This window comes from Phaeoacremonium minimum, assembly GCF_000392275.1.
Source record: "Phaeoacremonium minimum UCRPA7 unplaced genomic scaffold PA7_03_scaffold_563, whole genome shotgun sequence".
Lineage (NCBI taxonomy): Eukaryota > Fungi > Ascomycota > Sordariomycetes > Togniniales > Togniniaceae > Phaeoacremonium > Phaeoacremonium minimum.
In genome coordinates, this window is record NW_006921465.1 from 77030 (window position 1) to 92585 (window position 15556).

The following is a 15556-nucleotide window of genomic DNA, read 5'->3' on the forward strand; positions in this document are numbered from 1 at the left end:
AGTTCTATTAGGTATAGCGGCCCTTGGATACTTGTTCTCCCATGTACGACCAGTACCAGCAGAAATTCACCTGGCCGAATCAGCAAGAGTCATCTTGGAACAAGAAGTATCCAAAGTTCCTACGGCTACAAGCATCACCGCATGGGTGCTTCGAGTCACATATTTGAGAATGACAGGAAATCCCCATGCAGCCTGGATGGCTAGCTGTACGCTCATGCACATGGTGGAGGCAGCTGGTTTACATGCTGAGCCGTCGAAAGAATCCGTCTTCACACGCAGTGGAGAAGATATAAGTCCAGAGATTCGAAGAAGACTTGTTGGGGTATCTCAGCATCTCAACACTTGGATGTCATTTGACATGGGCCGCTCAAGAATCATTTTTCACAACTCAACATCCATACTCCCGTCAACACGCGCAGGCGATCATACTCTTGGTCTACTTGAGTTATTACCGTTTTTCGCAATACTCGACCCGCAAAGCGCACCTGATGCTTCAGAGCTAGAGTCAGCTCTCGCAAAGGTCCTTTCTCTTGTTCATTCAGCGTCCCCTGTGGTATTAGCCCAGACCAATCTCATGCTCTGTATCTGTCGGCGTCTACAATCAATGAACGTGCTGTTCACTGGCACATTGATAGATCAAATTCTATCTCTTTCAATGAAGGGCATTGAGGCTGCTCAAGCCTTAGTGGACACGCGTGCTCCATGGCATCATATGATTAACGTACCATTTCAAGTCGTATGCATTCTGCTTGCTATAGACACTCACGCATCAGTATCGCGACTTAAAGACGTAATGCAGTGTCTTAACAGTGTCGTTTCAATTTACAACACAGCAGCCTCACAAGAAGCACTGCACACTGCTTCCTTGCTGATCATGCTGCAAAAAAGACGGAAAGAGAAATGTGCTTTAAATTTAGAAGAAATTCTAAAGCTATATCCCGTGACTCATCTTGGAGACTCTCAGCATGAAATCAATTCACAGCCGCCGGAAGCAATTGGATGGTTGGATGGCCTCATGTCAGAGATACAAGGTCTGGAGCATTTCGACATTGACCACATATTGAACCAAGGCCCGTCATGGGATATCGATGGTGGCGATGTGCAAATATAGTTCATCAAATAGCACTGGTAATAAGTTTCTTATTTTCACTTCCACGATCGTGCGAGTTGGATAGCGCCTCATCGGTCCTAGCCTTCCCCAATTCTACTTACTTGCGACGATTTTGGATTTATCTAGGCAGTCGAACCTTCCTTGAAGGAATTTGTATCAGGAGATAGTGTCGTTAGACCCCTTGCGCGAAGCTGGTCGAATCTAATGGTGGTGATGTATACTTAGCCATTGTCGAATTGCCAACCATGCTGGGTCAGGGCACTGTTGCTACCTGCGATATGTCGGAGTATATGTCGAGAGTGTATCGGCTTATGCGTCTGAATCCATAGACCGGCTTGCAGGCGCTATATTGTAATATACATAGAAGAATAGCCCACAGGATACTCCCTGGAATGATCAGGGAACCAAGGTCTTGACACATAGACTCTAGCTCAAGGCACTGGCGGTGTAAGCCTTGGGACAGGATGTCGTAGCAGTAGGGCAAAATGCAATTGTAACGGCTCCTTCGAAGACAAAGCAACGTGTCTAAAGGGCCGTGGTGCGAAGCAAGTTGTCAATTACCGCTCCAACCCTTATAATTAGGCCAAGAAGTACAAGGTCCTACACCAAACGGTCAAGGATTCGACGTAATTGCTGATGTGGCAGGAAGTGAGACCTTCCATTAGCCCCAGTCGGTGTTGATGTGGTCCTTGTTATAGTTGGTGGAGTTGAGAAGCCACGTAATAAGTTCCTCCGCTCTTAAAGCTCACTCACTTGAGTATTATTTGTGGCATTCTAGGAGGCAGTCGCTAGTTCAAACAGCTTGTGGGGTTTATTGACTAGAAAGGCATAAAACCTGCTTTTGGCAGTTATCTTTGAACCTGCGGATATCAAGGATACTAATCTACGGTCAAAGAGGAAGCAACACCTTTCGTAAGTTGCTGTGATCCCAATAGATCACTAAAACTAAACTTCAAATATACTGCCCGATAGATCATTGGATTGCCCGCCAAAGACGGTCATGGGCAAAGTTCTACCGTTCCCCAAGTCATTTCAAATTCTCAGTTCTCTCTTTCAAGCCATCCATCCATGCATCAAACCCGTTCTCGATTCTTGAACCCATGAAGAGTCCTGCCACAGGTGCCAGAATTCCGAAGTAAGTTTCCCACGTGGTGTATTCCGTGCTGTTTTGACCAATAGCCACCATCTCCTGGACTCTCTCTATTCCTAACAGGAATCGAGGCATGTCGGTAGTGATCCACGCTACGCGCCATCCATCTTGGGGGCGAGAGCTTGAAAATTCTTCAACGACCGTGACATATTCTGGTTCAAGTCGCGGTTTAGAAGCTGGAGACAGATCGAGGTGAACTTCACATATCATGTTCGTGCCAGCGCTGAGATATTTGGGCCGTGAAAGGAACGGTGGATGTGGTGGGCAGTGGTTGCTTCACAACGACATTGCGCGTTACCAGGCGATTCCATGCACCCCAATTTGCATGGTCGAGTAGAAATTCTAGGACAGCATCTGGCGGCGCTTCGATATGTGTCGAACAACTAACAGTAAACCATCCTCCGCTGCCATAGGTGGGTGTTGAGATTAATGGTCCCGATATGGTCGCTCGCTGTTCGCGAGGTATGGGTGGCTTGCTGGCTGTGATAGCCATGGCATGTTTGGATGAGTAATTGTCCAGGGCAGTTTCGTGTCCTGACGCGTGATATTTGTGGGTTCTTCAGGGAGAAAGTAGGCCTGAGCTACTTTGCCGCCCGGGTGCATGATGCTATACAGCACAGCAGTTCTTTGAATGACTGTCATTAAAGATGTAGATTTCACCCATTTGACGAGATGAATGGAACAGCCAAGAGAGCGGGATCACTTTGATTGTGTCATTAGCAGGAAGAGAAGAAGTGCGCTGTTCAATGAGGCAATGAACTCGTGCGTTAAACACATTCATCCAGTTGCTAGTGATAGCGCTGGGAGGTGTCAACAGAAGAAGCACCTACGTCAAGCCATTCCATCCGGTATCGAAAAAATACGAATTGGAGACACCATCATCTACACCATAAGATGAAAATTGCGATATTCTAATGGTGAAATGTATCCTCTGCCAAGCTCACGCTGTGTGGTAAGATCTCGTGTCCATACACAGTGGGGTTGACTTACCAGTGTATCATATACACCGGTTTTTGAGACGCAATGCCCGGGCCTGAATACCGAAGCGAAAAGCGAAGGATTCGTGGGGGCATCTCGACTACCTTGCTCTAAAGCTAAATCATGGATCCCACGGCGGACTTTTCATACCCCGCGAGTTATGTTTATCCCGGCTTTCCAATGCAATCTTAATTGTTCAGAACGTCTAAGCTCTCGGACTTCACGTGAATCATGGTTAATTTAAAGAGAGTATCAAGAGTAATGATGCATTTGCCGCTAACTGCCATCAGAACATTGTTTGCGTGTTCGTCGGGGCCACTAGCAGCACTCGCCTCGGATCACACCAAGCTATGGTAAGAATATTGTACGAGTGACGGGAGGTTTGAGATTCCTATGCAGCCTTTGATTGAATCCAAAATATTAGGTCATTTATGACGAGAGGAATTAATTATAACAAAAGAAACATCCAGTGTGACGATCATTCCAGATCTAAAGGCGCTATGTACAAAGAAACCTGTGAACAAGGCACAGAGCTCAGAAACTCCTGCCATCACGGGAAGCAGGATGACCATGTTGATAGACAGGATGCGGACGATCCATTTCGCTATACGAGACAGTCTGCTACGAAGACACGCCGGTTAGGCTTTGTATGATCGAGTTCAAGATTATGACTTACAACATCGTGCCGCACAAGGACGAATTGGGCACCATCTGATTTGAGCATATCTTCTTGAGAGTCTCCGGCTTCTAAGCATCGTCCGCCCTCCGACTTCTTGTCAGAAAGAGAGCCTAGCTTGATACTTTTGCTCCGGAGACTGGCACTGTTGCTGACGTGTTGTTTTCTTCCACTAGACGAGCCGTAAGATCGATTGGCAGAACCGCGGTTTGTGACGAGAACCTTCAGAGCAGGAAGACTACCAACTATCACCGCTAAAACTCGAGATCAGAAATCAACAATGATTCGTTGCAGCAAACACTTACATATTGAAGCAGCTAGTGTAGACCATATCATGAGCAAGGTCAGATTTACAAAATATTGTTCGACCAGTACCTGCTTTGCTCGGATGATAGCAAAAGCAATCGTAGCGAAACCAAGCCCAAAGACGCAGACGAGGCCAGCCTTCTGTTTCAACGACACCTGCACGTTGTAAATCAGCCGAAGAGGCATAGCCATAACTATCATATGTCAGTGGTTTAACTGCAAATTAAGTAGTTTAACTTACTGCATAAGTCGGTGAAAACATCAATGGCCGTACTGTAATAGACACTGAAGTTGGAAGCCCAAATATCCTGCGATTTGCCACACTGCGCAAATTTGAAGAATTTGGAAGTCGGGCGGCACGACAGGGATAAAGTTGTCACACATCCAGCATATGCCAAGAAAGTAAATCCTGCAAGGACGTACCATACTCGGCGATAGAGACGCAAATCGCGGAAAAGTTTGAAGTATAGCGCGAGGAAGCTTCCCTTGACGCACCACAAAACGGTCCAGAAGAGGATAATGATGGGAAACTCGAATCTAAGATATTCCTCGGTATTTGTGATCAAATCTGTCGACACAGGAATAGCACCTGTCATCGCGGCCGTCATGTAATAGAGACTTGGTAGCTGGATTGTCTCGAGAATGCAGAGCGTCAACAGTGTGACAAGAGCTAGAAAGATCCAGCAATCATCGGTTGTAGGACGCTGCCGCACGATCTTCAGGCGAACTACGGTGCGCAGAGAAACCAAAAGAAATGCAGCACTGAAACAGGCCCAGACCAATGCTAAGAGGGAGCGGTGAGGCAGAGTGCCTACATTATCGATGACTGCCATGATTCACGGCTTGCCGCTGTCGATGCGCGTGTAACATTCTGCCATGTTGGCACCAGATGGCAGAGGTATTCCTGGAGGTATATAGATGGATTCGGGCAGCGGCAAAACTCGACAGAATACTGATTTGCCTCAGCTGTTGATGGCATTTCGCGGCCGACCTATCAATAAACAGCCGATTCTCCACAAGTGTAGTCATACCACACCATCTCATGAATATCCTCGGCTTGCGATAGGGAGAATCAAGCGCCAAGACGTGATTGATTGTGGGATGGGCCTAGGAGAGGGCAAAGGGCCATCCAAGGTCTTTCGTTCGCCCCATTGCTTGATTACCGTCACACCTAAAGTGCATAGTTGATGGTCAGGGCAGGACTATCATAGGCCAGAATCTTTGCAGCTAAGGCCCGTACCAATGGTCTGGGGCGTTCTTGGAGCAAGTCAGCACCAAGCCCAGTCTCTGGTGGATCCAATTGGTTCGGCGATATGTATGTTACGGCAGGGGCCGGTACTCTCGCTGTGAGGCTCACCTAGGGCTGGGCGTTCGTGCCACACTCGAACATTAAGACACTCAATTGTCTCAACTTGCGGAAGGACTACATGCTCTCTAGATTCCCGAGAAGTTAAGAGTCAATGTTATTAATCAATAGAATGTTGTCTATGTCCATACAGATTCTTGAGCAGTGAATTTCATGCCGACAGCGGCATGGGAAATGCCCAACCAGGTCGTTCTCATGCACGTATCAGCGCCAGATGAACTAATTTTCTGCCAATCACCGTCAATAAAGAAGCTGGGCACAATCACACTCCCAACTTGAGATCCTACTCGCTACAGTATCAAGTATTCCCTCCAGCCACGCTGCAACAATAGCTGGATTCAGTCTAGTGGATTTCTCACCTTTTGCTGCGCAACTGTATCCTCGTTCTGTACCTGTTTTCTTGCTGGGAGGTTTCTCGATCACGAGGACGAGCCCATCTGAAACGAGGTCGACCGTGCACTTCTATATACTCCAGCGTCCCCTTTCGAAAGAGCGGGCGAGTCGTTCCCGACAGCTTGGATCTGTTTTGTTCAAATGACACAGCGAAAATTGGGCTGGCGCTGCCTTGCTTGAATGTTGGCATTCGTTTGTCAATCACCCTATCCAGCTTGACTGGCTGTCGATCATCTTGGGCGAAACAACGACCCAACCCCGCAACCGAACCAACTCGGTCCCCAAAGCGAATTCTAGCAACTAAGATCTCAGCACATTCAGCGCACAATTCTCTGGAGAGCAATCTCCTTGATACCCGACCTTCTCTCCCGAGCGACGTGGTTTCGGTGGTTTGTCTTTAGTCTGTCAAACTGTTCAGCTGCTGCTCCGACATGCCGTGGCAGAATTGGTTCGCTGGCAATGCGAGGGGCAGGCCGGCCCTAGCCAGCAAAGTCCACGAACACGTCATATGGCCGGAGCGCCATGCGGGATAAGGAAATATTCCATGCGGGTTCCTTGATAGCTGCTCCAAACAATCGGTGAGCCGGCACGAATACGGTAGAAGCCCAGTAACTACCTGCTAACCATGCTTTGGATTGGGATTAGCGCCAATTGCTCGCAAGTTAGCTACTGGGCATTTCAGTCATCCTGCAGTAAACCATGGCTTGATCGATGCGATGTCGAGCCGCCACGTCGGCAGCGCGATTAACGGCATCCAGCGATCCATTGACACTGGAGCGGTCTGTTGACAATAAGAATCAGACCTCCCCTGGCTTCAAATCTCTTCGCACATGATGCATGCCACATAGGAGCGAATAAGTCATGAAGTTGTTTGATTTCCAAGTTCTCGGTGTCATCACCAGTCTTATTGCCCCGGTATTAGGCTGGCCGGTCATATGGTGGCCGAAGTGGAGAAATTTCGATGAGCGGCGTAACTACAAGACGATCTCCAGCATATACAACCTCACAGTCTATCCCAATCAAGTCCCGATTATACAGAGCGGTGCGGCAGGTGTTCCATCTGGACTCTTCAGCCAAAATGTGGTTGGAAGAGTTGATCCAGTCGGAAATTTCACAGGTTTTCAGGATTCAATTGAGTACTTTTTCGCTCTCGCCCCTCTTCCTCAAGGAAATGCAGCATCGGCAGCAATCACCAGCTACAAAATAACTGAATTTACATCTGGGTGTCAGGATGTTGCGGCATCTGTGGTCTATTTGTATTGCAGTGTTGTGAAACCTGGCTGCCCAGATGACGGGAAAGCACTTGGACCTCTGAAACAGGTAACTCGGTACTGGCGGAAACTTCCCATGGAATTTTGTCTGATTTATTTAGGTTGCATTTTGGAAATTTGATGAGCAGGGGGCGGTTGTCAAATACGACGCATGGATACCAAATTTGAACAATTGGGTGGAGGGCACAACAGGCGCCTCCGGTTCAAGCCCAGAGGCCCAAATGCAAACCATTCAACAACTCTGTGCTGTCACTCAAATGAGATGCACTGGTTCAAACATTCAATACTCCAGCATTGAAGAATGCATCTCTGTACTGTCACAAAAGCCATATGGTGACTACGACGAAGCATGGGGCGATAACATTGTCTGCCGAACAATCCACATCGTACTCACCCAAGTGCGTCCAGATGTATGTGAGATTTTCTGTTTGATAATATGGATATTGACTGGAAATGCAGGTCCACTGTCCTCATGTAGGGCCAACTGGTGGTGGAAAATGTGTGGACATCTCGTATCCCCACGATTACTTTGAGGATGAAGATCTCTACGAAGATCGCATCGGCGAGACATTCATGTGTAAAAAATGATGAGTCATGGATCCTGGAAGACGGTGCTTGGTATATGTCCATACGTAAGCAAGCGTGAGATGAGGCCTTTCAGTTCGATCAAGTGTTTGAGCAAACTTACAGCATTCTTTGTATCATTACTGTGGCGGGAAATCTGCTCTTTAAATTTACGTGCTTACGCCAACCATTGAGCGTTCTTAATTACTAGTGTTACGATCCCAGTATACATCGTTATAACATTTTGAGGGTGGAAAACCAGGTCTGGTACGCATAGATGCCGTTGGCGACTCATCTCATCTTACAAAACATAATGAATTTAATTCAATTGGTATTAAGATACATCCCACTGTCGACTGAGTACAATCCTGGTACCCATACCACTGACATCAGAAGCCTGCAAAACGGTAGACTAATCGACCGGTGGTAGCATGCTGTACTGCATACCATCTCCTCCAACAAGCAAATGGTCTCAATCATAATTGTTACCGGTAGCCAATCCCCAGAAATAAGCAGTCCAGGCGCCAAGAACAAGGATAATAACGGCAACGAAGTTGGCGAGACTAAGCCTTCGGTTCCACTCGGCGTACTTGTTCGTCTCGAACTCCTCCTTCTTAGTAACGATGACCTTGCCATTCAAAACCCTTCTCTTCCGGCTCCATTGCAAAAGCTTCATAAAGTCGGTCTTGAAGCTTAGTAGGACCATAAAAGCGCCAACAACCACTGAGCCAGCTGCAAGAACAACGTACAAGATGATGACCTTGTCGTAACTATTATCGTCACGATCTTGAATCACACCTGCAATGATACCAACGATAATCGTCATGCTGTTATTGATGGCGATTTTGATGGCATAGCCAGATCCAAACACTTCCTGATACCACATGCTCGTGCGAATACTGTCGATGATGACGGTGGGTCCCAGGGACGAGGCGAAAGCGTAGATACCAAAACTTGCCGCTGTGCCACCAACAGTAGGTCCCCAAGCCGCAAGACACATTGATAACAGCATTCCAAACCCACAAACCAGCATGATGGTGAGTCTTTGTCCTACTAAATCGATGAATACTCCCACCAGGGGCACAAAGAAGAACCCAAGGTATTGTGACATGGCCGAGTACCAACCAGCTTGTACAGCCGATATATCAAAGCGTTGTTCGGCAAGCTCGGTGCTATTTGAAGAAAAGACACCGGCAGTGGATGTCTGGAAAAGTGAAAATAGGCATACAAGCCAAAAGGACCAAGGTAAGCGGAGCATTTTGGTGATCTCAAGCTTCTTGTTCTTCTCGGTGAGCTTCTCTCCTGTGGCAGGATCTTTGGTTCCACTATAGCGTTTCTCACACCATCGAGTAAAACACCAGAAGAACAGAGTCGCCACGTTGGTAAAGAGATTCATGAACACAGACATCCAGTAAGCCCAGCTGAAGTCGCCTAGGTTCTTGGTAATGACATTGGCTGTGGCCTTTCCAACAAACGATCCAATTTTACCAATGCCAAGCTCGAACGCTAATGTCGAGGCAAATCCAGACGATGGCGGGAACCAGGACGAGAAGATCTTGTACTGAGCAACCTGAGTGGCGACGTCACCTAGAGCCTGGATCACTATACCACCAATCATGAACTTGTAGCTACGAACGGTTGTTGCTGCTGCTATTAATATCGCGCCGATGCTGAATATGGCATTACCCCAAAGCATGGTATCTGCAGATTGGCATGTCAGCACACATGAAATGACATGAACAGATCTCATGTCACATACTGGCACCTCCAAAGCGGTCTGTAAGGATGCCGGTGAACAATATCAAAGCAGTTTTGATGAAGTTTTCGCTAGAATCAAGTACAGCATATTGCGTATTGGAAATGTCAAGTTTCTGTGAAAGGTATCAATTGCTGAACTCTAGGAGTGGATGCTGTTTGCCTACCTTCTTCAGAGTACTCTTCAAGGCTCCTGTCACGCCACTGCTCCAGTGTCCGCCAAAGCCAATCATACTGACTACGATAACGGATAGGATCTTGATGTTCAATGGCACAGGCTTTTTGCCGTCGTCGACGCTATCTTCATACGGGTTAACAACCGCCGAGATCTCAGTTGAGCCCTGCTCGGGGTGCTTCTCCTTGGATGGTTCCATTGTGAAGTTCTCCAAATTCAAGACGAATGGTTTGAACAAAAAGACAATTTTGACGAGAGGCAAGCTTCATCATGTCGATGCTCGGGATGCATGCAGTCTTTTATCTGATGAAGAAAGTTCAACGCGATTTTTATCAGATCCAAAAATGTGGGACCTCGCAGGGATGTCCCCCCATAATGGCGGACTGGGTCTTCATGAGCAGACCCCAAAAAGCTCGGTGTGCGCGAGTTCCACTCCACTGGTAATTATCGGACCGCTTCTCGTGAAAACCCACCGGTGGGCGGCGCGGCGTGTCAGCCGACGTCGGACCAGTGAATATGTCAATTCAATTAAACCCCAGCTCAATCCATTCGCGAGCTAATCGAAACTTGCGAAGCCTCATCCTGCACCGGCCGTAGAAACCAAAGGAAAGCAGGATTCTCTAGATACATCATATCATATCATAGTAATAGTTTTAGATATCTTAGGTTAGATACCTAGGTATCCTAGGCTATTAATCCACGCTAGATCGAGGAATGCATGTGGGCGAGCGTTCCACGTTCCACAGTTGGTTATAGCGCGGGATTTTGTGATCAGATAAGATAACAAGCGGCCCACATTGGCTCGCGGCATCGTATCAAAGGTTGCGAAGCGGTGCCAGTGTTACTAATAGTCTGTCAGATGTATTCACAGTGAGAAAAATAACCCATGCTGGTCCACTTGGCGGAGGTGGCCACGCTAAAGCTCTCACTGTGAGAGAAAGAAAAAAACGAATCTCGGGAGATCTCTCCTTTTTGCAATTCACTCCACTGCCTCATACTCCCTCCCGTCGCCATGGGGTCCACGTGTCTATGTCGCACCCTCTGTGACATGTCGGAAGACTTCGACGAGACTAAGGCCACTCGGCTTGCTGCAGACCTAAATGGCCACTTAGAAACAATCCGAAAACTTCTCGCAAAGTCAAAATCCCTGACTCGGGATGTCCACTGGCAGCTTATACCAAGCAACCAGCGAACAAGAAAGATATTATCAGTGAGAAATATTGATCAATCAAGACTCGACCGCATTTATCGAACATTCAATGCCAATATCAACGCCTTCTGGCAGCCTAGCACTGACTTCCCACATGTGGAAATCCGCCGCAGAATTGCGTGTGTCACCATATTTTTGAGATCCGAGCTGGATCGAGAAGCCTGGATCTCGCCCGATATCGCTCTAGTCATTCAAAAATTTAAGGTCTCGGAGCTTCGGTTCGCCGGCAAGAAATATGTCAAGATTGCTCGCAAACTTGGGGGCGTTGGATCGCTGTTTTGGCTTCCACTAGATGTCCCCTCGTCAACGTAAGTTCGATTACGATCCCGAAGTTCCATTCTAAACATGACGTAGATACGAGAGATATCTTGTAATGGATGATGCTGAAGTATTCAGTCATTTGCAATCATTAGCATCAGATATGCCTCAGTATGACGACGTTGTGCAACGTTTGATCTTGAGTCAGCTCAATGGCACGTACTTTAGAAACCAATGTTACCCACATACTGACAGGTAAAAGACTCTTCATTGTCGTTGCCATATCAAAACCTTTTTATCGACTATGGAGACGTTCTGCCAAGCTCAGACCAGTTATTGTTCCTGATATCCGGGTTCGGGGGTGTAGAAGTTCCTTTGACTTTATTGAAAAGTGTCCGGAGTACCCAGAAACGGTGGACTTCTGATGGAGAACTGAGAGTCATATCTGCGACTGATTTTGGTATTCCTCCACATGTCATAAGGCTCTTGTCTGATGACAACGTTTTTGCTGAGGTTGGTGCACGTCTCGAAATTTCAGAAAATCTTCTCGAAGATGGCACCACCACTTGGTCAATTCGACCCGAGTCACGGCCCTCATTTTTAGGCGCCTTATCTCCCCAGACGCAAGAAACCCTCGCAATTACCACACTAAGGCTGATCTGTTTTGCTTGTCCTCCGTGCTACGAAGGCAAGACTTCTTGGTATTGTCTACCCTGATCTTGTTCCCACATAGTCATGCTGATCAACCTGTTGCAGGTCACCAGACCTGAAGCGAGCTATTTGGGCATTACTAGACAAGGCCACGAGACATCAGCGACTGTCTTCGTCACTTAAAGCCGATGTAGTTGACGCATTGCTATTCTTCTCTGAGAGAGACCTGTTCGTGATTCGCAGTCTAGCTATCAAGCGAGCTAGAACTTTTCTGCACAAGTCCATGCCTTACTACTTCCATGCATCAGTGGCTCTATTCGAAAGCAATATTTCGCGCATCAATGGGGATTTTGATACTTCTGATGCCATTATTCAGAACTTACTTGACCAGAAACACGACATCAATACGCGGTGCGATAATGCATTGATGGGGAGATTACACATATCTAATATTGAGAACAAAATTCGCCGTTACGACAACGATGTTGCATCAACCATTTATCAGTGGGAAGGGATACATCCGCTGTCGACATTTGAGATTGAAGTCACTCGCAGGCTTCAAGGCACAGCCGCCAAGTTCTTTCAATCCATTGGGGACTTTCAAACTGCACGAGCTTCGTTGGAACAGCATTTGTGGTTGAATGCAGCACAGCCGATACGCCCGAATACTCGCGCCCTCATTGTAAGCAAGCTTGCAGAAATTCACTGCGAGCTAAACGAGTGTGAAAGAGCAGTGGATCTGCTTACACCGGAAATTGAAACGATACCTGAAACGGCACATAAAGGACGCCCATTTAGACGTCTGTCGTTAGCCCTTGTCGAAGCCAATATTGGTTTGGGTAATCTAGATGCCGCTGAAGTAGTTCTGTTGCATCTAGCAGACGTCGAACCACCAGAGATGGATGATATCAACGACCAATTGATACATATGCGAAGACTTATCGCCAATGCCCGCACAGTCCACGAAAGGCTACATTTTGATGAAGCTCTCCGGCTATGGGGTTGCGTCCTGGAGCGGATGGAACAGCTTGCAATATTTAACTCGAAACATAAATGGACAGCAGCTGTGACCTGGTTATCAATAAGCCACGCTCAACTTAAGCTTGGCAACATAGAAGGCGCAAAACGATCATGGGGTTTTGCGACGAATATATCGAGGAGCGAGCAGTGCGAATATGTGATCCCGGCACTGGGAACGGTATGGCTCCATAAGTTAGTCTCAGATATCCATGAGTCTCAAGGCTGGCAATTCCGTGTCATGTTACCGGGAGGCAAGCCAGACATTACATGGCCATAGTTAATTCAGTACTGACCATGGAGAGACCGGCACTAGGCAAATAAACAATGTGCTGCAAATTAATTAATTATATTGTTCGATTCAACCAAGGTGTCTTTCTGACAAGGTACTATGTCAACCAAGTGTTATTACCGACGATGCCATCTGATAGTAGCAGGATTCATTGGCCTCGAGAACATTGACTTCTTTATGTTAGCAATCAGCCATAAACAAGCCGAAAGAGGCTGTACCTACTGAGTAATCTGTTGCTGGGATAGGTGCCTTCGGGTGGATTTGCTCCCACTTCAGTAGTCTGACCATAGTGGCTATGATGGCACCAAGCTGCGCGTAGGCATAATGTTCTCCGAGACAACGATGCCTCCCAGCACCAAACGGGAGGTAGGGACTGGTTACCGCTTTAGACACTAGACCAAACCCGTAATTGACCTTGGCTGAATCGTCTTCCAGTTGCTCAGGAGCCTCAACTGTATCCCAGCGATGTGGATCCCACTCCATGGGCCGGGAGAAGACCTCTTCCGATCGTGCCAGAAGCCCTGGTGAGGCGAGAAGAGTATGAGTCGGTGGAATGACCCAGTCAGTATCGGGGACTGACATTGTTCGAGTGACTTTCCGCAGGATAGAGTGAATGGGACTATGAAGCCGCAAAGTCTCCTGGATGACTTGCCCACAAAGCTTGAGCTCTTGCAATTTTTCCAACGTCAATGGTGGCAAGGGCCATCCAAGGACGTCAATTTGCTCCTGATACAGTTCGTCGATCAGACGGGGCTTGTTCGCTAGATTTAACATGATCCATGCTCCGGAGGCAGCTGTGTTATGCTGCCCTCCCATGAGAAGAGCAATCATCAACCGTGCAATATGCTCATCAGGTACGGCGGTTCCATCTTTATACTGAGCGGTCATCAGAGTCCAGAGCATGTCCGTCTCGCCATAACGATTGCCTTCCTGGCGGCGAGTTTGGATGATATCGTTGTACAGCTTCTCCATAACCTTGTGTGCATGATCCCTACGACGGTTCTGGGGCAGCGGGAGCCATGGCATTATGAAATTGATGGGCTGGAAACCATCGTCTAGATGACGGTAAAGCTTCGCAAACGTCGTGTCAAACTTTGAGCGAACCTCTCTGCCCTGGAGCGATCCCGATGCGGTGTAAATGGTAATTTCGGCCATGACCTCAGTAATGTTGCACTCTCCAGATTGCCCTTGAAATCGCGGTGAGCTGTTGACGTAGTCCTCCACCTCTTTGACGAATTTCGGGATATATGAGCGAAGAGAATTGGACGTGAAGCCGTCCCTCATCAGCTAGGCAAGTATTAGCTAGAGCGAGTAAACGCTGGATGAAACATGCAGTACCCGCTTCTGGTCCATCAGTCTCTCGTTTGGACAATCGTAAATCACACCCTTGCCAAATACGGGAGTTGTCAGCTTGCCATAGACTTCCTCGGCGTTGAGATCGGCGTGCTTTCCATTCAAGATGAAGTTGTTGCCTTTTTGACCGAGGAAGACTGTCGTAGGTTTTCCAAGAAGAACGAAGGTGAAACAATCACCGTACTTGGCCCGACAGTCAAAGAAGAACTTATAGGGGTCTATGCCATACTGGACCGTGCTGCCAATCCACGGGAATACGTGGAAGACTACAGGCGGGCGGTGAGGATTGGGAAAGCAAAGCTGGCGGACCACATTTTGGGCAATAGCAGTGAAGATGATTAGAACAACAGTCGCCGGGATAGTCACAGAAAGCGGCAGATCTCTGGAGGCCTGCTGCATCGACAGCATGGCGCCAATCGATGGTCGATGGTCGATGGTCGCGATAATTGAGATATGAACTCGCGAACTGGAGGAAGATGCAAAACACGAAATTTCAATAGCTCTGGCGAATTTGAGGTCCCGGCCAAGGATCTCGTTTTCTTATTCGCTATACGTGCCGCAGCATTGCGGCACCTACGACCAACCCGGCTAGAGGTGGTGCCACTGTGCTGGGCCGCACAAGGCTGATACTGATATCAGGCGTTGCCAAATGGAAACAGGCCTATAAGTCAGCGCTAAACACGCTATTGGACCTTCAGCTGTCGCCCCGTGCGTGCGTTTCTCGGCGCATTTCATAGTCGGGCTAATAATGTCCATGACCACGGTTCTGCACACCAGAAAGCAGTAACCTTGGCCTGGGGAACTTTGGCAAAGTTGATATTTCGGAACATCATGATCCAAATGAATGATCGAGCCATGCTGCCGGCCTGCTGGTTGCCCAGCCTTTCAGCGGCCCCGGCTCCATACCTACCCAGGTATCTTGGCTGACCCTCGAGATTATTATATATGTCTTCCGGCGCGAGCAATACTGACTCACATGGACACTCATACTACTGTAAGCCGACGCCAGCAGCCGTCACGTAATCCAGGC

At 47.9% G+C, this 15556-nt stretch overlaps 2 protein-coding genes across 2 annotated transcripts; both read right to left on the reverse strand.

Moving 5' to 3' along the window:
- Positions 1 to 8287: 8287 nt before the first annotated feature.
- UCRPA7_7985 (putative mfs transporter protein) lies at positions 8288 to 9944 on the reverse strand (the record flags this gene model as incomplete). The annotated part of the gene is made up of 3 exons (XM_007920505.1): positions 8288 to 9516; positions 9575 to 9686; positions 9810 to 9944. 3 exons carry the CDS (start codon positions 9942 to 9944, stop codon positions 8288 to 8290), a joined length of 1476 nt encoding a protein of 491 aa, XP_007918696.1.
- Positions 9945 to 13353: 3409 nt separating this feature from the next.
- UCRPA7_7986 (putative 14-alpha sterol demethylase protein) lies at positions 13354 to 14934 on the reverse strand (the record flags this gene model as incomplete). The annotated part of the gene is made up of 2 exons (XM_007920506.1): positions 13354 to 14460; positions 14512 to 14934. The coding sequence occupies 2 exons, from the start codon at positions 14932 to 14934 to the stop codon at positions 13354 to 13356; spliced, it is 1530 nt and encodes a 509-aa protein (XP_007918697.1).
- Positions 14935 to 15556: the final 622 nt, after the last annotated feature.